Source organism: Chrysochloris asiatica, unplaced genomic scaffold (genome assembly GCF_000296735.1).
Source record: "Chrysochloris asiatica unplaced genomic scaffold, ChrAsi1.0 scaffold00173, whole genome shotgun sequence".
In the NCBI taxonomy this organism is placed as follows: Eukaryota; Metazoa; Chordata; class Mammalia; order Afrosoricida; family Chrysochloridae; genus Chrysochloris; species Chrysochloris asiatica.
Genome location: NW_006408691.1, coordinates 2,347,894 through 2,371,626, shown reverse-complemented (window position 1 = coordinate 2,371,626; position 23,733 = coordinate 2,347,894). Strand labels below are relative to the sequence as shown.

At 52.2% G+C, this 23,733-nt stretch overlaps 2 protein-coding genes across 2 annotated transcripts; one reads left to right on the top strand and one right to left on the bottom strand.

Moving 5' to 3' along the window:
* Positions 1-1,970: 1,970 nt before the first annotated feature.
* On the top strand, positions 1,971-6,916 carry PEX10 (peroxisomal biogenesis factor 10). The gene is made up of 6 exons (XM_006871780.1): positions 1,971-2,082; positions 3,487-3,567; positions 4,127-4,509; positions 5,570-5,748; positions 5,818-5,953; positions 6,848-6,916. The coding sequence occupies exons 1-6, from the start codon at positions 1,971-1,973 to the stop codon at positions 6,914-6,916; spliced, it is 960 nt and encodes a 319-aa protein (XP_006871842.1).
* Positions 6,917-7,940: 1,024 nt separating this feature from the next.
* Positions 7,941-23,459, bottom strand: RER1 (retention in endoplasmic reticulum sorting receptor 1). The gene is given in 8 exon segments (XM_006871779.1): positions 7,941-7,978; positions 9,287-9,425; positions 10,499-10,634; positions 12,200-12,278; positions 15,724-15,823; positions 17,107-17,211; positions 18,434-18,521; positions 23,348-23,459. Coding segments are annotated over 7 exon segments (678 nt in total). The 5' UTR covers positions 18,515-18,521; positions 23,348-23,459.
* Between the last annotated feature and the right edge of the window lie 274 nt (positions 23,460-23,733).

Below are 23,733 nucleotides of genomic sequence, written 5' to 3'. Positions count from 1 at the left end.
GACTGGGTGATCAGAACTCAACCAGAAGAAGAAAGAAGAGGGGAAAAAAAAGAGTAATCTGATACAATTTAATGAACTTGACCTACATCTATGGATGCAGTAGCTCAAAAGAAGGAACAAATCTTTACAGCAAGGATCATTCCCACCCCCTCCATACACAGAGTAGACAGGGATGGACAACTTGGACATTGGCTACCCAAAGTGGGGGGTGGGGCCTACAAAGGCAAGAAATGACTTGCTTACAAGCTTTCAAGAGGGAACCTAGATCCAGAGGGCATGGAAAAGATAGAATCTCCACTGAGTTGTATCCAGTCTCTCTAGGCGGGGCTGATGAAAGGAAATGCAGATAGGTCTCTTGTGATACAATAGTGAATAATTGTTATCAGGACTGATTGTGAGGGTTGGAAATGTAAAGGTAGACGTTTTGTAGCAAGGATGGGACTGATTAACTTTTCAGTCTAGGAGCGGAGGTCCCTGGGACCATCAAGGGAGAAGAGCAGAGAGTGGGACCCTACCCAGAGATGAAGTGAAGCCAGAGATGGAGGTAGAGACAATGGCATGGAGAGATGGAGCAGCTGGGGACTTTAGACTCAGAGAGGGAGAGGGGCTGTGTGCTGATAACCAGGGGGCAGGTTTGCAGGGTATACCCTTTGGTTGGTTGATGATGCATGGAAGGGATTGTAACCATGGCAACGATATGATATACGATAGGATAAATGTAAAACTAATGTTCTCCCATGTAAACAATGACATAATTCACAATAAAACAGTTTTTTAAAATAATATTAAGTATGCTTAACCACTGCACCACCTGGGCTCCTTTTGTGCACCTCACAATAATCCTAAACAACCCCCCATCTGAGGGAACTGAGGGTTCAATGTTGTTAGGTGCTGTTGAGACAGTCCAACTCATAGTGACCCTATGTATAACAGAATGAAACACTGCCCAGTCCTGCACCTTCCTCACAATCATTGCTATGTTTGAGCCCACTGCTGCTGCCACTGTGTTAATCCATCTTATTGGGGGTCTTCCTTTTTTAGTTGATGTTCTTCTCCAGGGACTGGTCCCTCCTAAAAACATGTCCAAAGTAGGTGAGACAAACTTGTTTCTAAGGAGCATTCTGACTGGACTTCTTCCAAGACAGATGAGTTCATTCTTTTGGAAGTCCACATTATGGTATACTCTTCATCAGCACCTTAATTCAAAGACATCAGTTGGACTCCTGGCCTGTACCCTGCCTCCTTTCCCACTCTAGGCCCATCACCCATGGGTGTTACTGGATGGGCAGGCCAGAGGCTCTTTGGGCCTTGCATCTCAGGACAGAGCAGAGGGTGAGATTGAAGATGGGGCTAGGGTGCCTGCGCTGGAATCTAGACTCCCAATTCGCTGATGTTGGGAAAGCAACGGAACCACTCTGCGCTTCAGTTTCCGAGTCCGTAAAACAGGGCAACGCTACGCTATCACAGCTTTACTGCCAGAGTGAAATACGCTAACGCAAGTCAAGCGCAGCAGGGTACTAAAAGCTCCCAGACTAGAGGCCGCTCTGGGTCCGCCCTGCCCTGCCCTGCCCCGCCCCGCCCCGCCCACAACCTCGTCTCTCCTCGCCCAATCCCGCCCACAGTCTCGCCCCCTCTGGGACCCGGTCCCCGCCCAGGGTCGGCTCCGCCCCTCCCCCCAGCCCATCTTCCATGCATCCCCCAACCAGAGTTCGCCCCGTGAAGCCCCGCCCTTTCCCCGCCCACATCCTCACCCTATTCCCGCCCTCATCCCGGCTCTAGCACTTGTCCCGCCCACCACCCCACCCTCGCCCCGCCCTCATCCCTGCCGTATCCACCCCATTTAGTCGTGTGACGCACAATATCCGAGCCGTATTCCGACTCCGTGGCGCGCTTGATCAGGAGGTCCTAGGCTCTGGGGGGCGTGGCCAACGTGATTCCCGCGGCTGGAGAACAGGCAGTGACCCTGAACCATGGCGGCTATCGCTGCCAGTCCCCCGGAGGTAATCCGCGCCGCTCAGAAGGACGACTATTACCGCGGGGGGCTGCGGAGCGCTGCCGGCGGCGTCTTACATAGCCTGGCAGGTGAGGGCTGGCGGGCGGGCGGCTGCGCTTGGGCCCCGCTTCTGAGCCGGTCGCATCGTCCGGGCTGCCAGAGAGGTTCACGCCGTGCCTTTTGGAGCGTTGTTGTCAAAAGATGTGAGACAGTGTATCTGAGGGCCTCATTGTGGCCCAGGAAGCGTCGTTGCAAACATGTTACTTTTGCCTTTGTTACCCCGCGTTGGTGTGACCAGTCGGTCACTTTGTCCACCTGCGAGCCCTCTCTGGGCCTGACACATGAGCCAAAGCTTCACCTTTCACCTATGCGCCCTCCGGGGTCAGTACCCCAGGGTGGGCTTAGCAGGAAATGGGTTCGAACAGTGCCCCGGGCTGTAGCCAATAAAGAAGTGAAGCCCGTCAGCCTCAGCACGTGGGGGACGGAGCATCACGTTATAGGGGAGCCTCAGTTTTCATGGAGCCCCAGCGTGGTACTGTGGGGGGAGGGTAAGAGTTCCTGGAAGCTGGAACAAATTTTCAAGCTGGAACGGTGCTGAGCAAGTTCCCGGGGACAGCCAGGCTCCTGTCGGGATCCGCTGGAGCCAAGCTGCACCTGCCAAGTAGGGCCTGGAATGGCAGGCTGGTAGCAAGTTTGAGTGGGAGAGTGATGTGACCAGAACAATTGTTAAAATGTGGATTTATTTTGCAGGCACTTAGCCCTTACTCTGTGCCAGGCGTTTATATGTATTAACCCATTTCAGCCCCCAAATAACCCTGTGGGGTTGTTAAGTCCAGTAGGTTCCAACTCATAGCGACCCTGTATAACTTTCCCAAGAGCCCCTGGTGAGCTTGAACTGCCGACCTTGTGGTTTTGCAGTCTAGCACATTAACCCACAGCACCACACCCAGTGGGATCTGATAATATTCCCTTCTTAGCACTTGCCAGGGTCAACCATGCCTGATGGTGACCCATGCATGTCAGAGTAGACCTGTGCTCCATAGACTTTGCAATGGGCATTACCTTTTGGAAGTAGGTTGCCAGCCCTTTCTTCAGAGGTACCTCTGGGTAGACCCTGCCCTCCAGTGTTCAGTTAGCAGCCAAAAGCTTAATCATTTGCATCACCCAGGGGGAAATGGAGGTTCTAGAGCGATGAAGTGATGTATTTTAAGTCACATAACTTGGAACTGGGAAGACTTGGGTTGAATTTAGTAGTCTGAGGCTTGTGCTGTCTTTCTCTTCATGTGAGGTGGTGGGTCAGCAGGAGAGAGTCTTAGAAGATGCTCTCAGTGGCCAGTCCTCAGATGAGGTGGAGACAAAAAGCACAGCTGACCCATGTGCCAGCAAGGGGGCATCTCAAGTCCAGGGGAGACTGGGACTTGCTGGCCTGACAGCTGGGGGAAGGGGTGGTGGCCGTAATCCTTAGTGACAACTTTGTTTGGCTCTCCCCTCAGGTGCTAGGAGGTGGCTGGAGTGGAGGAAAGAGATTGAGCTGCTCTCTGACCTGGCCTACTTTAGCCTCACCACACTGGCAGGTACAGCCCCCAGGACCTTGGGTTGGGGAGCGCCAGGTAGAGGGATGTTTGGGCAGTGAGGCCCTCCCTGCAGGAGCAGTTAAGTTTGGGGCCAAGCCCCATAGTTTCCCATAGTAGAACCGCAAGCAAGACTGCAGATCCCCACCATGGGTCACCATGCCCCTCCTGACCCACTCCGTCCACCACATGCACCCTGGTGTGTCCCACTGTGGGCGGCGGATAGACAATAAGCAGTAAGGGACAACACTGTATGGAGTGCTGGAAGTGCTGAGTGCTTTAAAGGAGAGCACCAGGCAGAGCAAACCCCAGTGAAGAACCTGAGGGGACCAGCAAGGCAGCAGCGTGGCTCAGGCCCTTGTGGGGACTTGGCTTTTCCTCCAGGGGAAGTGGAGGCCTTGGACTGACAGGTCAAGGCATGGCTGAACACTGGTCAAGAGGAGACCCAGGGGAAAGCCGTAGAAAGTATACTGGCATAGACCTGGGAGACAGCAGTGAGGGGCTGGGGAGCGATCCCATGCTGGGAGTGCCTTGTCCCTCATGAGGTGTCTGCCCTCTGCAGGCTACCAGACCCTCGGGGAGGAGTATGTTGGCCTCGTTCAGGTGGACCCGTCCCGGCGCCGGGTGCCCTCGTGGCTCCGCCGTGGTGGGCTTATCGCATTGCACACTGTCCTGCCTTACCTGCTCGACAAAGCACTGTTCCACCTGGAGCATGAGCTGCAGGCCAATGACGGTGTGGCTTCGGGGTCCCGTGGCCGGACGGGCGCACGGCTCTGGGTGCACCGGCGCACAGCCCACCTGAGTGAGCAGCAGCGGAGGACGCTCCTGCAGGCGCTGCATATCTTCTCTCGGAGCCTCACCTACCTGCGGCGGCTACACATCGCCTGGTTCTACATCAGCGGTCCCTTCTACCACCTTGCCAAGAGACTCACCAACATCACTTATGTAAGTACTGGCAGGCCACCCCGCTTTGGCTCATCCTTGTGGTCCTAGCACTCCGAGCCCAAGGGGCCAGCCCTAGCTCTAGTCTGCACTTGCTCCACCCAAACCATCCGATGGAAAACCAGTATGGATTGGTTGGTTTGCTAAACAACCCAGGAAGCTCGATTCCCTCCAGCCCTCCAGCCAGCAGTTATCCACTGTCAGTGCCACCGTAGGCCCTGGATCCTGCTTTCCTGAGGGGTGGTCCAGTCACAGTTCAGAAGGGTGGGGACAGCAGCTTGTCCTGGGTCACCCAGCAGTGCTGGAGCAGACTTGGGCCCAGCTCCTGGTTGTACCCACTTCATCCTCACTGCTCTGCGCTGACTTGGGGTGGACGCCATTCTCAGGGTTAGGTCTTGGCGGACATCTTCCAAGAGTCTGCTCCTCCCTCAGCCCTGCCCTCTTGTCCATGTGGATGGCTTCCTTTCTCACTCCTTGGGAGAGTCCCAGGGCACACGCATGACTGAGGAGTGGGCCACGTGCTATGCTGTAACAGAACCTCCGTCTCCCAAGTTATCAGCAGCCTGGCTGTGCTGGTCTGCAGGAAAGCACCTCTCCACACCTCTGGGGACACTTCCCAGGTTGCTTTACCTTCTCAGCTCACTCTGAGATGTTGGAGCTAGACATCACTTCCAAGTCACATTCATTCCCTGGGGATCTACTGGCCTCAGGTCCCAGCCCCCGGTGTCTTTGCCCCTGCGCCTCCTCCCTGCTGGACACTGTGGGCCCACATAGCCTCGGGCACGTGCCCCGCCTGCAGTGTTTGCTTCTCCACCCATCACTCCCCATCTGTCCCCCCGCAGAGTCATACCTGACCATGTAAGGGGGCCACGTCTCCCTTCCCCTCCCTGTGAGATATCACTCTCCAGAACAGGCCCAGCCTTGTGCCCGCTGCTCCTGGGACCCCAAAGAGGGCTGCCTGGGAGGAGCTGGACACCAGCACAGGCCAGGTGGGGATCAGGTGGGTAGAAAGGCTGCAGAAGCCCTGCCCTCTAGGGTCCTGACAGGCTGCTCACCTTTATAGCTCCGCCCCCACCACCTGCCATCTGAAGAGGAGCTCAGGGCACGTGCCACCTACAAGCTGCTGGGGGCCATCTCCTTGTTGCACCTGGTACTCTCCATCGGGGTCCAGCTATACGGCTTCAAGCAGAGGCAGCGGGCGAGGAAGGAGTGGAGGGTGCACCGTCACCTGTCCTTCCGCAGGTATGCAGCAGGTGGGGGCTGAGTGGACTGAGGACTGGGCACTCACCTCCTCTTTGCTCCCCCATCTAGGAGCCACATGGAGGAGCGAGTTGCCCCCAGAAGCCCCCTATGCACACTGTGCCTAGAGGAGCGCCGGCACGCCACAGCCACACCCTGTGGGCACCTCTTTTGCTGGGAATGCATCACTGAGTGGTGCAACACTAAGGTAGGTGCAGGCTCTGGAGCCCTCATGGCATGGGGAGGGTAAGATGCTGCACTGGGTCGGGGGGGGATCAGTGTTTGAGGTCGCACTTGGAGGCTCTAACGAAGCCAAGTTGCTGTGGCACCTGGCACAATAGTGTCTACCCCTGGAAGGTGGGTGGTGGCTGGAGGACCCAGGTGACCCCACACAAACTCTGTGCCCCAGGCCCCTTTACCCTCTTTGTTCTCTGTGCCCACAGAGGGCCTGGCATCCCAGACCACCATATATCTGCTCTCTCAAAAGTACTCCCAGACCCTCAGTGCCACTGTCCCTCAGAGGATGTTTATGGGGGGGCACTACTAGGCATGACTGGTCAGGAGACCCATGTGGCTTTCGCAGAATTAGTCTTGTTTGCTTCCACCCCCACCCTCCAAGTGCAGAACAGTGTTTGTCCTCAGTGTTACCTGGGAGACCAATCTAGAATGAAGGGGTTAGACAGACACTGCACTGCCCATCGTCTGATTCAGTTAAATCAGGAGCCCTTGGCCAACTCAGGTTCCCACATAACCATGTCTGGAGGCTGGGAGCAGTCAGGTGGGCCCAGTGCCACCGGCCACCTATGGCACTCAGGATCCTTCTGCCCCCCCCCCCCCCCCCAAGCCGTTTTATCTTAAATGGAAGAGAGCAGCGATGTGTTTGTTAACGTGAGAAAAAGCGGGCCACTTGGAGCTGGAGCATTTGAAGAGGACAGGCCATCTTGGGAAGGAAGCACGTTTCCCAGTCGGCGGGGACTTGGGTGTGAGGGTTTTGGGGAAGAGGATGCCATGTGCCCTCTCCCCCACCTGGGTTGGGGTCCCAACAGGCTATGCTAGGGGTGGGGCTGAGATGGCCACCCAACGAGCCCCCTTTTTTCTACAGACAGAGTGCCCCCTGTGCAGGGAGAAGTTCCTGCCCCAGAAGCTGGTTTACCTCCGGCACTACCACTAGTCCCAAGACCCAGTCAGGAGAGGAAGCCCATTCTCAAGGTGAACCCCACTCACCCAGAAAAGCTAGTGTTCTAACTGGACGTTTTCTGTTAACCAAACCCTGCAACAGAGCTCACGTGAAGAAAAACACTGGTGCCAGCTGGAGGCTGGGCCTAAGGTGGACAGGTTTACGAGACCCAGTGGACCCGGAGGCTAACCGCTTAAGAGTCAGTCCAGCAGGGGGAGAGTCAGAGGGCATCCTCCCCCTCACCATTTTGGTACAATTTAAACATATACTTCACTCTTAAGAAATTTCACTTTGGGGATCACAGTTTTTGATTCTTCAAATTCTGATTGAGAATGAACGTCAGAAGCCGGCGAGGACAGAATGTGTTCACTTATGAGCTGATGACTGCACTGTCAGGCTCATGGTGGTGGCTATGAATGGTCAGTGCCTAGAATGTAATCATATGCTTTAGACAGCAATTCAGGTCGAGCCCAAACCAGCTTGGCGGCAGGAACCACGTGAACAGGAGCTGGTGTGAGCACACACCAGAAGGAAAGCCGGCAACTGAATGCATCTCCATACCAGTGTCCGCACACTCCTCACTACAGGTCTGCAGACTGGCTGGAGAGAATGAGAGAGCTCCTTCCCAACAGCACCCCAGCTCCTGCCCAAGGCCAGCACAGCCAGCTTGAGGGACGTTTTGTTTTCTTAACACCTAACCGTGGACTGTTGATGTGGTACTGTAAGATCAGCAATGAACTGCTTAAATCCCAAGGTTGGCAGTTCAAACCCACCAGCTGCTCCTTGGAAACCGTATACAGGGTCACTGAGTTAGAACCAACTCTATGACACTTAAACCTACTACCTACCAGCTAACAGCTCCTTCCCCAGCTAATAAACTCACTTTATGGAACATTGGGTGAACTCCAAGCCCAGTTAGCAGCACCACTTTAAACAAGACTTCCATCATCAGCCAGTCCTCGTTTATAATTGGGCAAGACCCAACTGTGGAGGAACGAAGATGATCCACGCTCCTCAATTAATACAGGCCAGCGTACTGAGACAGGCCACCGCCACCTGCAGCCACACTGAGCAGCAGTGTCCAGACGGGGCACTAGGACTGAGTTCTGAGGGCTGCTTCCCACCACCGACGGCAGCCCTTACCTCATGGCCAGTCACTCAAGTCCACACTGATGCCTGAACATTTACTGGGAGAACTGGCCAATTGAGGTACTTCTAAGCTACTCTGAAAGCAAAACTACCCTAATTGTGATCATCCTCAGGACTGCATTGTGGCATGTCATTTCAGCTGAAAGCCTTATCTACAGGGGCAGGTATACAAAGTGCCCCTGGAAAGCAAGAGCTCAATCCAGACAGCAGCCTCTCAGGAAGATCCAGGCATTGCACGTCCAATGTCTGAAAGATGGAAGTCTGGTAGATTGCACCCGGTGTGAGGCCCTGTGGAGACGCACGTTTCCCACCTCTTCTGTCACCGGCAATGATGGTGCTGGGAGCTGGGTTTCAGAGAGAGACTAACACAGGAAAGGGGACACTGTCTTTAATAAAGTTGGATTAAAAAGTCACTTAGTAAAAGGTTTTAAGAGTTTGCGTTTTTATCACATGAAAAAGTTGACATGCAGGTCAGAGTTCTAGCTTCCCCCATAGAAAACGAGAAGCTGTGTTTTGTTAAAACTCACAGAACCAGTCTGATGGCACTGGTTTTGTTGTTTCCTTAAAGGGGCTGTTGTGTGAAAACAAGTTTAAATTAATCAAAAAACAAAACAACTCTTTACATATTAAAGAAATATGTCAAAATAATCTCAAATGATTAAAATATAATATCTGTATTTGTCACTTGAGGCCTTCAGATGCAATCACGGTGGTAGAACAGAGTTTTGAGCCGTCATGATGGAGGGGATTAGGAAACTGGCATGAAACCCACAGTTACTGGAGGTCACCTTTAAGTTGTGAGGCTCTTCCAGACAGACAGGCGGCATCAGGCGAGCATCACTCCTGCGCAAAGATCTGGTGTGGCCTGCAGCATGCAAACACCACCCACAGGTGTCTTGAAGTGTGTGGGTCCCTTCACACAGGCCTCACTGCCCCCTATACTCACAGCCTTGAGGGCACCCAGGACTGCGGTGAGGTCACCCCTCCCACCTGCCAGCCCCCTCGCAGACCGTCTCCCAAGCTCGGCCTCACTAGGGTTCCACCAGTGTGAAACACTTGAACATCGCTGAAAAATAAATCGATGCAATTTAGTTTAAATGCCAGTTTCTTCCAGAACCTGCTATCTCTGTTACAAATGAATTGAAGCTCCTTTTTAAAAAGAAAATTCGACTCCCTCATAATCAACTACTTTATGTGAAGAAAAGGCCTTGTTACAATGGCTCAAAATCGTTCTCAAGATATGAGTGATGGATTCAGTCCAGCTTTAACTAGCAAACGTCTTTCCCATATCCTCCTTGCCTTTGTATTTCCTCTTGCCGTGTGTGAATGGGATATACCGGTACTTTATCATGTGCTGGGAAAATAAAACAAACAAACGTGAGACCTTTTGATACACTGCTGAAAGAATCCATTTTCCAAAGCCTAAACTGTCAAAGGGCCCCACCGCAACACTTTTCTCTCTTAACAGGTGAGTGACAGAAGGACTTGCTGCCCCACTCCGAGGTCACCCACACTGGGCAGGCCCATTGTGCATCATTAAAGTCTAGATGTTGTTGTTAAGTGCCATCGAGTCAGCACCGACTCATAGTGACCATATGCACAGCAGAACAAAACAATGGCCGATCCTGGGCCAACTTCACTACTGTTGCCACGCTTGAGCCCATCGATGCTGCCACCTGGCCAATCCATCTCATTGGGGGTCTTCCTCTTTTTCTCCAACTCTCCATCTTACCAAACATGATATCCTTCTCCAGTGACTATTCCCTCCTGACAATATGTCCAAAATATGAGAGACGAAGTTTGGCCATCTTGGCCTCTAGGGAACACTCTGGCTGCACTTCTTCCAAAACGGATCTATTAGTTCTTTTGGCAGCCCATGGAACTTTTAGTATTCTAAATAATTTTTTAGTATTCTAGATAATGGGAGCTATTTAAAGACCCTCCGACGTGGGAAGGACAGACAGTGGGTTGGGAACAGTAGATGTGGGATGGCCTAGAGCACTGGACGAAAGGAGGCAAGGTTGCCCAGCCCCCTGGTGGCCCTGGTCACTGTCCCACAGTACAACTCAGGAGCCACAGAATCTCATAAACTGCTGAGCCAATACCAAGGTCTCAAGGTCTAGAACTGACACATAGTGTGCACACCTGAGCAAGAACTAGGACGTTCATAACCAGCTGTCAGACACTTCAGAGTCCTTCACGTGGACAGTGACACTACCCGAGACTGCTGCTGCTAACGGCCTGACCAGGACACAGTAAGCGGTCCTTCCCACATGCTCTGCGAGCACCAGGTGGGTCCTGAAGTTACTCGCCCTCACCCTAAAGCACCTCACAGCCCCAGCACCGCCGCCTCTGAGCAGTGACCGGACCACTCTTGAGCTAGTAGGAGCACTTGCTGCCGCCCCACTCTGGTGCACCCCAACTTACCTTTATCTGCCTCTTCATTGTGATGCAGAAGAGCATGATGAAGTACATCACCAGGATGGGCCAGAACACTGGCACATTGAATGCATCAAAGAACGTGCAGAACATAGCCACCAGGATGCCTTTGGTGGCTGCGTGCCTGTGACAAGAGGGGCAAGTTAGCACGGTCCACAAGCCTGCCTCGGCTGCAGACCATGACCTGGCTTCCACAGCTGCCCTGCATGGGCCCACAAATACAAACAGCCAGAAAGGAGGCTACACGTTTTCTCCAGGACACACGTGTTCTACACAGGATGAGCTGTCAGGATCCACAGATGGTCATGAAGCGCCCACACAGGAAGCAGCTTAGCACCAGCTCTATTGTGACCCTGACCCCACCACCAGGCTAGTCTGCACTGGACGAAAGGAGGCAAGGTTGCCCAGCCCCCTGGTGGCGCTGGTCAGTGTCCCCACAGTACAACTCAGGAGCCACAAAACCTCATAAACCGCTGATCCAACACCACGTCTCAAGGTCTAGAACTGATGCATAGTGTGCACACCTGAGCAAGAACTAGGACATTCGTGCAGGCTGCTGCCCTCGGAATTCTGAGATCTGCTTACACTGCAGCCACGGGTCACCACCCCACCTCTCCATCCTGCTGCCGACTCTGCCTAAAACACCTCACCACCAACAAAACCCGCCATGGCTCTCCTCTCCTCCCGAACAATCCAGACTCCTCCGCAGGCTAACCCTGGGTGCCTCACGTACCCACTTTCCACTCCCTCTCCTCAAAATCCCACTCCTAACCTCCAGCTCCCACCTCAAATGTGCTCTAGCATGTAATATCCCTTCCTCAAAGACCTCCAAGCACCTTCCTCCAAACACAGTGTAGGAAGTGCCAATGTCAGACAGGCAGCTTCCAAGGGAACTCAAGTGATTCCAGTCTCCTGACTGAGTAACAGTCCAGCTCCCACTGTGCACTGGGGTCTAGGGATGCATAGATAAGACAGGAGTTGTGGAGCCTATGATCTTCTTCCAGTGGGTGGCGGACAAAGGACAGACAGGCAGTCTGTATGCATGTCCTTGGCCTACAGGTTCCACTCAACTTTTTCCACCTGTCAAACTCACCAGCGTTTCAACATCGGTACAAATGCTACCACTGGCTGGCATCTGCAGAATGAAGCTATTTCCAGCCCCTTCTTCCCCAGAGCCAAGCACTTCCAACAAGAGACCCTCTTGCAGTTGTGCTGAGCAGCTGTCTGCAGACATGGGGCTCGCTGGGGGTGACTGCTCACGGATGAGCTATAGCATGGTTGAGCCCAAGGCCCCTTGAGAAAGCTAGGCTGACCCAGCTGGCAACAGCAGTGAGGTGCTATACAAGCAGTGGAGCAAGCAGGCCAGTCTGCAGACAAGAGGAGAGGGGCCCAAGGGGAGGAGGGGGAGTGGCTGAGGCCAGGATTTGTGAGGTACCTGGTGACCCTTGGGAAATAACCACGTGTGCCAGCGTAGTGCTATGAACTTGGAACCAAGTCACCCGTGCATGCCTGGCCTGGCCTAGCATCCTGGACACGTGGGTGTGTTTAAAAAGAGAAAAACACGCAAACTGCCACAGAATTCCCATTCCTTTGAGAAGTCTAAATTGCTGGTAACCAAAATACAAGCCAGTCATTTCAGCTGCACGTGAGTACAAATTCGTTCTCACAGTCTTGTAAGAGTGAACTCACCAAAATTTGAACTCTGGCAGCCTTCGGATGAATGGCCGGAACTCCTCATTCTGCTTGGTGGGCAAGGAAGGACCGTCATCTGAAAGACAGCACAGTGTCTGAGATAGGCCTGCTCTGTCCCTGGCCCTCTGTGACTACTCTCATCACTCTGTCCTAGGACGTTTCAAAAGCAGCCCTAATCTGTGGAAAGGCGGATTTCTGTAGCTTTAGCAAATTACCATCACTAGATGGTTCACTGTTGTAGAGAGTCCCAACAGAACCTCGTTTTCAAAAGAACTCTACATTTTACATAACTGCATAAAAAAGAGAAAGCAACATATGTCAGACATGCATCAAGCGCACTGCATAGAGGTACGGAAAGACAACAGGAACAGACAGTTACAGAAAACACACAGCAAAGGGTACCCACAGGGTTGTGACCAGCAGGTAGTTTGGTCCCTTGGTGCTCCTTTTACCTGGGACAGGTGATCTCTCCCAGGGACTGCTGAGAAAACCACAGCCAACTAAAAGGGTCTCTTAATTATTTTCTAATTTCCCCTACTGGCAATACGCAGTGGAAGAGTTTGGCTAGGTTTCCTTTACTATTTTCATTAAGCATTCTCGAGAAACACCACACAATCTGAAAACAGTCTCAAGAAGACATCCTGTGCAGAGAACTCGTTTTCCTCTGCTGGCACTGTGGGCTAAAGCACTGGACCGCAAGGTCAGTTTCAACCACAAGGTCGGTGGTTCAAACTCACCAGCTGCTCCTCAGAAACCCTATACAGGGTCACTGAGTCAGATCGACTCTAGGACACTTAACAACAAGATACAGTCTTTATAATTCCCACCAAATGACTGGGTGGGAATATGTCAATAAAGTGCTTATGAACCCACCAAGGGGACTGGATCGTTGTTGTTGTCAGGTGCCATCGAGTTGGAACCAACTCATAGCGACCCCATGCACAGCAGAATGAAACAATGTCCAATCCTGGGCCAACCTCACTACCGCTGCCACACTTGAGTCCATCAATGATGCCACCTGGCTGATCCATCTCGCTGGGGGTCTTCCTCTTTATCTCTGACCCTCCATCTTACCCAGCATGACATCCTTCTCCAGTGACTGTTCCCTCCTGACAATATGTCCAAAGTAGGAGAGACGAAGCTTAGCCATCCTGGCCTCCAAGGAGCACTCTGGCTGCACTTCTTCCAAAACAGATCTATTGGTTCTTTTGGCAGCCCATGGCACTTTTAGTATTCTCCTCCAACACCAAATTCAAAGGCATCAATTCTTCTACGATCTTCCTTATTCACTGCCCAGCTTTCGCATCCATATGAAGTTACTGAAAATACCATGGCTTGGGTTAGGTGCACCTTAGTCCTCAAGCTGACATCTTTGCTCTTCAATACTTTCAAAAGTTCCTGTGCAGCAGATTTGCCTAATGCAATACGTCGTCTGATCTCTTGACTGCTGCTTCCACGAGTGTTGACAGTTGATCCAAGAAGAATGAAGTCCTTGACAACTTCAATCTTTTCTCCATTGATAAGAACGTTGTTTATTGGTCCAGTGGTGAGGATTTTTGTTTTCTTGACATTGAGATGCAATCCATACCGAAGGCTGTGCTCTTTGATCTTCATCAGTGAATGCTTCAAGTCCTCTACACTTTCAGCAAGGTTGTATCATCTGCATATAGCAGGTTGTTAAGGGGACTGGATAGTGTGTTGCTGATGTAAATAAGGTACATGGAACTCTGGGGGTAGGGTCATGTAAATAGATATTGTTGTGGTTGTTAAGTATCATCAAGGCAATTCTGCCCCATAGCAACCCTGTATAGGGTTTCCAAGGAGCGGCTGCTGAACTTGAACTGCAAACTTTGCAGTTCAAACTGACTTTGCAATCCAGAGCATTAACCTACAGAGTCACATCAGGGCTCCAAAATATATGGAACCTTAATGAAGGGATTGGCATGGTGCTGTGAGTTAATGCGCTGGACTGCAAAGTCAGTTTGAACCACAAGGACGGCAGTTCAAGCTCACCATCCGCTCCTCAGAAACCCTATGTTGCTGTTATATGCTGTGGAGTCTGTTCCAACTCACAGTGACCCTGTACAGGGTTTCCAAGGCTATAAATCTTTATGGGAGCAGAAAGTCTCATCTTTCTCCCGTGGAACAGCTGGTAGTTTCAAACTGCTGACCTTGTGGTTCGCAGCCCGATTCGTAACCACTACGCTACCAGAGCTCCTTCAGAAATCCTATACAGGGTCGCAATTGACTCTACAGTACTTCACAATGAAGGGATTGGTCAGTTTTGCCAACCCAACAGGCTTTAAAGAGAAAAGCTCACAACCACCAGAAAGCAAGGGAGAATCTTACTACAACTAAGAAAGGAGCTAGGTGTAGGGCATAGCCTCGGGATCCAGGGTCCCTGTGCTGAGCGCCTCCCAGACTCAGGAGGCTGTAATGCAGGAGTAGTAAGCAGCAGCAGCAGAGGGAGAACCAGGAGGCCAGCAGGAGATGGCTCAGTGGGCTCCCTGGCCCACAGACCAAGAAAGCTAAGTGCCTCTGGGCAGGAGGCTTACTGGCAGAGCTAGGCTCACCAACACACACGAGAGCTGAACATCTTCAGGCTGAGGTTGCTGGCAGTTGGAGTTCTCTGGGGACTTACTGGCGGAACTGAAGAGCTTTGTTAACACTTGCTGGAGCAGAGCTAGGAAGTGGCTAGCCTGACTGAAGAACAGCCTCCTGAACTGTAAGCGATTACTTCCCTGATAAACCCTGTAACTGTGGGCTGAGTGTGGCTGCTGCAATGAATTCTTGAAGCCAGCACAGTAGAGAGGGCCTCAGGAGGGACAGCTAGTGTCCAAACTGGTAAAAAGGCTGGAGGGAGGAGATAAGTCTGACCCCCACCTCATAACAGTCACCCTTAGGCTATTGGTATTGATCCCCTCACTCCCAGGGAAGTTAGAGGTCAGAGGTCATCTCCACACCGCTCTCCTGGCAGAGGCCTGGTCAGGCTTCCCAGCAGTGCCCTGAGCCACTGCCCACCCCCACCTCACAGGCAGGAACAGAAATGTGCTGAGAACATGCCAGTTCATCATCCTTGGACACAGAGCCCCTGCCCTCAACCAGAGCCCGGGGGCCAGAGCCAGAGGTACCTGCCTCACAGGTATACAGACAGGTGAGCTACCCAGGAAGGAGAGCGGGGCAAGGGCTCCGGATCCAGACTACTGCTCTGCCAAGTGACCTGGGCAGCTACTAATTGCTATGTGCCTCAGTGTTCTCATCTGCAATGGGGGCAACAGCACATAATGCCCAACTCACAAGGCTGTTAGAAGTCAATATGCACTGCCCTTGGAACAGCCAGGCATCCCCCTTAAAAAAGTAACAGATTAGTCTACAAACACATCTATCCTCATCACCAAACACTGTAAGTACATCTTAAACAGTTTCAAAAGTTTCTATTTCAAAGGCTTCTAGAGAAAACATTTCTGCTGTGTATACAAAAACCCAACCAGCCAGGAACAAACAGAGCAGAGCTGGTCTACCTGAATCTTCCATTAAGGAGGGATCCACTTTTGGAGAAAGAAAAGCTATGAAAAGGTTTAGGTGGTAGATTCCCAAGGCGTAGGTCACGATGTACCAGCCCTGAAAGAGAAGGGAGCACAGGTTAGCAGCCGGCTTTCACCACCCACCCACCAGGTGTTAACACAGTGTGCTAACACACTGCTAACTCTCAGCTCCACTTTGTTGTTAAGTGCCATCTCATAGCAACTCTGAACAGGGTTTCCAAGGAGCAGCTGGAGAGTTTGACCTTTCGACCTTGTGGTTAGTAGTCCAGTGCTTATCCTACAGGGCCACACCAGGACTCCAACTTCATTTTTACTGGACTTAAAGATGAACCCAACACGACGGAGAAGTATGATAGGCTTCCATAACGGCAGTTTCTTTCTGAGGTTCCTGGTCAAGAGCACATAATACCAGAAGCCACCAAGCATGACCAAAGGGGGGCACCTGAAAAGGGGTGGCTTCAAAAGACAGACCCAGGCTCCACCCTGGGGCCCACCTCCACACTGGGCAGTCCAGAGCACCCAAGAGGTTCTGATGTGCACGCAGGTTCAGGACCTGCTTTGGGCAAACATACCCACTTGAAGCAGGACCTGTGCTAAGCATCACTGGTATGAGCAAATTTGTTGCTAAAGCTAATACCCCATAGCGCCACACCAGGTTAGATTATAGCAAAACAACCCTGTGTATACTGCACCCCTGCCCTGACCAAATTAAGGGTTCTAGGTCAATCTTTCTGTTGGAGAATAGACCAAATTCCTATTTAAAAAATAATTTTAATGGCACCTATTCAATATTACTCCTGATGCCCTGTACAGACTGACTCCCATACTAGGAAACTAGAGTGTGCCCCCACCCCTACCCCCTCCAGCCCCCGTCACCCCAAATCACAGGAGATACACTCCCAGGAGTGACTCTGCCACAAGAATTTCCCATAGCACTGGACACACACTAGTGTCAACCGACGGGCTGATGTCTGCCCCAATCCTGGTAAGTATTAGGAAGGTGGGTTGTTGTTAGATGACAGAGCACCCCTGCCAGAGAGGAAAACTCCGGACAAGGCTTTTAATCGTCCTTCCTTTAGACATCATGAAAAATAGGACACAAATGACTCTCAAAGTCTATAAAGGATGTGTCTTAAGGGTGTGCTCTTAGAAACCAGGAGCTCAGGTAAGTATTTCTCAGCCAGGTAATAAACCAACACAACAGGAAAGTCTGAGAAGGGTGCTCACTGGCACAGCTGAGCAAAATCTGTCACTCAGGTGATTCAGTGCCTCATGTGTGCTCTACCTGTGACCTTGAAAAGGCTCCACAATGTCCCAGAAAACCCCCCACTTGGAGACAAGACAGCACAGAGCACCTACCTGTAATAAGTAAACTCTGATCATGTAGACGAAGCTCAGCCCCAGCGTCACAACCCATCGCACTGCTGTGTAAGGGGTAGACTTGTCCAGCCAGGACTGATAGATCTAGAGACACAAGTTCAATCCGTTACACAGACACCGCTCCTCCTTCTGCTCCAACCACACTGTGTGAGGAACCAGTGTCCCTGCTTGCTTTCCATTCTAAAAGGAACTAACCAAACCAGCAAGAGATCACACATGCGCACATACACGGTGTGTGTGTGTATGCTGTGTCTTCGATCCATCCACTGACACAAGGCACTCACTACAACTTTGTAATTACCCAAAATGCATTTGCCGTCATTCCTGAGGAAGGTCCATCTCTTAATCAAAAGCAGATCACGAAGCAGCTAAACACTCCATCGTCAGAGATGGCTCACCATGGGGAAAAGGCAAAGCTTGCTTTATGTGGATGTTCCAAGCTCCCTCTTCCCTAGTCCCTGGGCACTGTCACTACCTCTGCTCACAGCCAGGACCTCGCGGCAGCAAAGCCCCAAGCAGGACAGACACTGACGTGGCAGCCAAGTGTTCCAAGGGAATGACTCCTCAATGTGTGTCTGTCACTTTAATGATGAAAAGTTTCAGACATTCATAAAAGAGATTACATGAACTCACACTCACCCACCACCTAGCTCTGACAGACAGCAATCCTTTTCCAAATTTTAATTAAATATCAGTGTTTTCAGTTTGAGTCCAAACATCAGCACATGACTCCATTGGCTGAATTAAGACTCTCCTTCTGGGACTGAAATGCAGACTAACAGTGGGACCAGGACAGCTCCCACCCCCGAGGAAGATGACGGTCACGTCTCGGTGCCTTCCAGAAATGGGTGGCATTTGTGGGCAGCAGGGAAGAGAGAGCAGTGCAAGGGAGCCACCCTGTCCTGGAGCATTAGCCTCAAGGCCGCCATGGGACACAGCCACCTCACAATGCACAATCGGGCCGGCACACACCCACACTCCTTCACACCCGATGAGCAGTGCAGCTGCCACCCGGGCCCCCACCACCCACGAGCTAGGTGTGGGCTTTCTAGTCTTAAAGACTATAAAGAGCAAATCAATGACCAGGAGGCAAAGACAGAATGTGGCCCTAAATCTGACCACTTTTCTACCTGGTCTTACAGCAAACCCAAGGAAGGAGAGGCCTCTCCTGATGGTCTCTGTGTAAGATTAAGTCTGCTGGGAGCATGGGCACACTGGTATAATTCAGCAAATGTCTCAGCAGTCAACAGTAAAACGTCTCTTTCTAAACAGACATTATTGACACAGGTCACCTATAAACACCCACCTGTCCAAGTCTTGTGAAAAACCTGTACACCACAGACGGCTTCCCATGGACGGAATCGCCAACACTGTCCCCTTCGGACATTCTGTAACTGTGAGGAAAAACAGAGTACTTTTATATTCAAGCAAAGCATCCCAGAATTTGGAAAGCAGACCAACTGTATCAGTACTGCCAAGCTGTTTCTTCAGTTTGTCAGCTGAGGACCAGCGTGTCCACGCCACTTCTCTGCCCTCTGTGTGTGTGTGTGTGTGTGTGTGTGTGCTCGCTATGGCCTGTTCAAGAAGAGCAGAGTGCACACACCATGAGCAGTACTGGGCCATCGTCCCAGCCACCTCAGTGACACATGGGCTCCCACTCTCAGTCCTAGAACTGCTCTAGACAAGCATACAAAGACCACCCCCACCTTCCCTGGCCAGTCCTCACATGCCCCCTGAGGCCTGAGCGGGGCTGCTACCCAGGCTGTAAGCACATCCCACCCAGACCCTCGGGACAAGCAGGTCTCCTCCTCTCAGGAACATTCCCCACCCATAACCCAAGCTAAGAAACTGCCAACAGTCACAGCTGTGTCCTCTACTCATACAACCAGGACAAGGGCAGCTCCCTCATGCCATGGCGCCTCCACACAGGTGCCGTTACTCTGCGCAAAGTCCTTCCACGCCCCACTGCCTTCACAGGTAAGGGCCAAACTCCTACACAGGGCAACTGGGCTTCCCGATCTGAACACTGCCCTTAGCCGCAATGCCCAGCTCTGTCTTATAAGTGCTCTGTGGGCCCGATGCACTGGGCTCCTGGCCTGTTGGGAATGCCTGCCCCACCTCCCACCTGCACCCCTTTCTCCCCAGTCCCTCTATCTTTAGTAGAGTAGGGTGAGCACTCACCCCCTCTGGGCTCTGCCACAGCATGTACTGCATGTCCCTGTTTACATGCTAGCTGTTCTCCTCTGCCATCTGGGAGCCCCTGGAGCTGCTGTTGCTCCGCATCACAGATACTAGTATTTAGAGTGTGTGGGTTAAGAAGAACCATTACCATCCAGCTGACCCTGACTCATGGCCACCCCATGTGTGTCGGAGTAGAACTGTGCTCCACTGGGTCTGCAGTGACCAAGCTTCAATGAGAGATCACCAGGCCTTTCTTCCAAGGGTGGACTCAAACCTCCAATGTTTCGGTTAGCAGCTGAGCACATTAACCGCTTGCTCTACCCACACACTCCAATTAAAAACAGCAATGTTTTAAAATATTTTCCTTCAAGGTTAAGCTATGTGCTCTATACAGGAATTTAACCCTTCACAGTCCACAGGAAAGCAGCACATAGCTCTCGGTAGTCAGTTTATCTGTGTCCCAGCGTCCTGTCTGCAAAACAGAGGTAATCCTAGCTGCTCTAAACATTCCCACTGGCCACTGTGATTCTCTGAGAATTCACCTGTGAGGGCCCAGGTGCAGAACTTCTTACACCTTCTCTCACTTCACGTCCACATAACTGAGAGAGGCAGGCACACCTAGATGGCTTGGGCACCTGCCCAAACTGCTGCCCAGCAGCCCTGCTTCCGAGGGGGCTCCCTCCACTGGGCAGAAGGTGGTCACCGAGTCCTGAGTGGGCTGGATTCACAGGACTCCCCACTCAGGAAAGGCACTGCCTTGGTCTCATCCCTCCTGCTTCACGGTGAGGCACCAGCAGCCCTGAAGCTTGTGAGGATGCTGGGGCAAAGCTTCCATGTCAGCAGGGTCTCCCCCAGAAGAACAGTGCCCCCCCCAGGGCCACCTGCTGGGACTGCAGGCCGGAGATCAGGGACTGACTCCACTGTCATATGGGGTTTTAAGTTGCCTTGTGCTGATACCTGAGAACAATGGCAAACCCTCTGACCATGCCAGCCTCAGTTTCCTCATCTGTAAAGTGGTGCACAGTTAGGCACTGACTGGTCTGATAGTTGCCATAACTGAGACAAACAAGGCTCAAGTGCTGCCTGGCCCATCCACCTGTTGCCAATAGGACTGGAAGTTGAACCTGGGCTGCTTGAGCCCAGCACTTTCCTATTCAAAACCCTCACTAAGAATCGCAGAAACCTTAGAATGAAGTCAGCCAGCTCTCTGACTGGAGCCTGGGTCTCGTGAATGGATTTTCCATGGTGATTTCAATAGAAGACCTTTGGTCAGGCACGTCTACACATCCCGAGTCCCCATTCAAAGTGTCAGTGAGGCCCCACACTCCACTTCCAGGATGCACCAGTGTAGACAGAGCCAAGTGCCAGGTACCACACAGAGGAAACAAAGAATCGCCCTTTGCTCTCTCTCAGGCAGTGCAGACCAAAGACTTCACTACTGTGCCTGGCCTAGCCCAGCCCCTTTGGAAGTGGGCGTGCACTTTTTCATTCAACTGACCTAGAGTGCCACCCCATTCAGGCCAAAGTCAGCCCAACAGAAACACTTCAGTACTAACATTCCTCGAGTAAGCACTGGACTACTAACTATAAGGTCAGCAGTTCAAATCCACCAGCTGCTCCGAGGGAGAACGACGAGGCTTTCCATTCCTGTAAAGATTTAGTCTCAGAAACCCTATACCGGGTCGCTGTGAGTCAGAACTAACTCAATGGCAGTGGACTTGGTTTTGGTTCCTCTTCTGTTTTCTTTTCTACTTAGAAGCTTTCTCGTATTTACTTCCTTCTAAGTGTATATTTTCTGACCAAAATCTTTACCATTAAACACTTTTACTTGAATTGAGGTGTTAAGAACACTGCTGGGACAAAACTACCTGGCTAGCTTGTCAAAGCGTGTCCCCAGAGAGTTGTCTGTGTTTAAATTTGTTCTCACTCTCTCAGTTGTGTTCTCTAGGGATTGTGTGGAGTGCCCACCGGAAATGCATGACCTGACAAACCGAACATGCATGTTAAAATGAGGCCTTCCATTTTGATGAACTCACCTCCTGTGGGGATACAATATTACCCAAGACAGTGCAGCCTGATTCAGACTGTGAGCTTCGGAATCCAACTGCTGCTCGGACAGTCCATCGCTGCCACTTTCTAGTGGTATGACCTGGGCGAGCTACTTAACACCCCCTTGAATTCCAATCTGTAAAATGGGGACACCAAGGCCTTTAGTGTCTTCCTCAAGTGGTTCTTCAGAAGACTGGGCTAACTCAGGCTAAGCAGTCAGCATGAGGCTGGCACTGGTAGCCTGGCACAGTAGGTGTGCCGGCCTCCTGGCTGCTCCTAAACACGTCCAACTTGTTCCAGATCCGGGCTCCGGGCTGGCCCTCACCAGCTGTTCTGGATGCAATCTTCTCCCCAATCTAAAGGTACCTCTCCAGGGAGTCCTCCAGACCCATCACCCAATCCCTGACGTCATATCGCCCTATTTTTATTTAGTGCAACAATGCAGACATTTTTTCTGGTTTATATCTCTACTACTTCCTACTAGAATGCACGCTCCCTAAGATTAGGGAGCTGTTGTTTGACTCACTGCTGGGCCCTACCACTTAGAAGTTCCCATCTGCTGAATTTAACGGCTTTATGCTTAGTCACACAAGAATAAAAGTATAAGCAAGATAAAACCATTCTAAGTAGAAGCTTTTAAAACACACTTGAAGTTCTAGCAAAACTAGAGTCTCCATTGCTTTCATTCCTTTTTCAACCACTTCTAAAACAGTAGGCAGCAACCTACTATGGGTGAAAGCCAAACTCTACTGCTTGGCACGATGTGTCTGCCTTCCTATTTATTTCCCACTACCCTAGCGTAGTGGTTACGAACCGGGCTGCAAACCGCAAGGTCAGCAGTTCGAAACTAGCAGCTGTTCCGTGGAAGACAGATGAGGCTTTCTGCTACCGTAAAGCCTCGGAAACCCTGTACAGGGTCGCTATGAGTCGGTACCGACTCCACTGCACATAACAACAACAAACCCTAACCACCACCACCACCCTAACTGCCTGCCAAGGATACCTGTTCCGAGGCATCCACCTTCATACCTCGGGTGCTGTCTCCTGGCCTGGAACACCCTTCAGATCTTATCTACTCCTTTCTCACGCCACATTCCAGCCTCAGCCCCTCCCCTCCTGGGGGTGACCTGAACTGAAGCGCTCCCTCCAAGGAATGGGCGACTCAGGCAGGACCGTCCTAAAGGATTATCTGTTATTCATTTTTGTGGAGTACTCCATTTTACACATCATTATGAACTGCAAACTCAATCCAACTGAGAATATATCACTTCGGGAAAACTTTGATCCCTATCTTGCAGTTAAAAAGCAAAGTGCTCACGGAGGATTGCTCAAAGTGAAGGCAACCCCCCAGCCGACCCCACCTTTCCACCCCACTCCCGAGCAAACGTTTACTATGCCAGCTTGGCCATAAACAGATAAAACCAATGAAGGATTTATTGTTTTATTACCTTAATTTGAAAAACTATCAATATGTAGTATGGAACCATTTAACTAACTCCGCGTTGGCCCGTTCAGTCATTTCATCATGACGTTTTAATACTGAAATTCGACAGCTAATCCCTGATCATTAACAAGGTTACAGGGGCAGGGAGAAGAAATCTCCACGGCTATCCGATTCTCCCAGAATTCGGTGGTGAGCAACTGACAGCTTTCCTGAGATGCACCTGCCAACGCGTAGGACGGAAAAAGTTGCCAGCACGGGCGGGCCACGCCGCCCTCCCCACCCTGGGACTTGACCGTCCCCTCCCCGAACCGGCGCGGACAGGCAACGGCGCGGACAGGGCGGAGGCGTGGTCACCGCGGCGCCCCCCGGTCTCTAACGGCGCGGGGTGAAGGTGCTCTCAACCCTCCCGGGCCCTCTGCCTTCCCGCCGGCAGTCGGTCGCGGCCTTGACAGCCCGGAAGGAGGCGGCGCCGGCCCGGCCGGTCACCCACCGCCACGCAGCCCACCGAGCCAAGCCGGCCCGCCCCGCCCCGGCCCCGCCTGGCACCTCGCAGCGCCGCCGCGGCCGAGCCACGGTTTCCGTCAGGGCCACGGGATAGAGAACGGGGCAGGCGGCACGCCGCGCTTCGCTCGGCTTGGGACGCTGCTACCAGCACTTCCGCTCCGTCCGCCGCGGCGCCGCCTCCGGGCCTCCAAGATGGCCGCGGGGCGGAGCCTAGAGTTCCAACCATTTCCGTTTCCGATACGGACTAAGAGGCCGTTGGAGGGCGGCCGCTGGGCGGAAGGGACGGCAACCGGAAACGCTCCGCGCCGCACAGGCGCAGTTGCTTCCGCCTGCTCCGGGCCGTTTATAATCCATTCCAGAGATTACTATTCGCCCAAAGTCAGGCCCCACCCCACCCCACCCCGCCTCCCCGCTTGCGGCCACACCTC

Excerpts from the sequence above, each read along its gene's own strand:
- PEX10 (XM_006871780.1), top strand. The coding sequence starts at position 1,971 with ATGGCGGCTATCGCTGCCAGTCCCCCGGAGGTAATCCGCGCCGCTCAG. Across the intron at positions 3,568-4,126 it reads TAGCCTCACCACACTGGCAG|GCTACCAGACCCTCGGGGAG; the intron begins GTACAGCCCCCA and ends TGCCCTCTGCAG. Across the intron at positions 5,954-6,847 it reads CTGAGTGGTGCAACACTAAG|ACAGAGTGCCCCCTGTGCAG; the intron begins GTAGGTGCAGGC and ends TTTTTTCTACAG.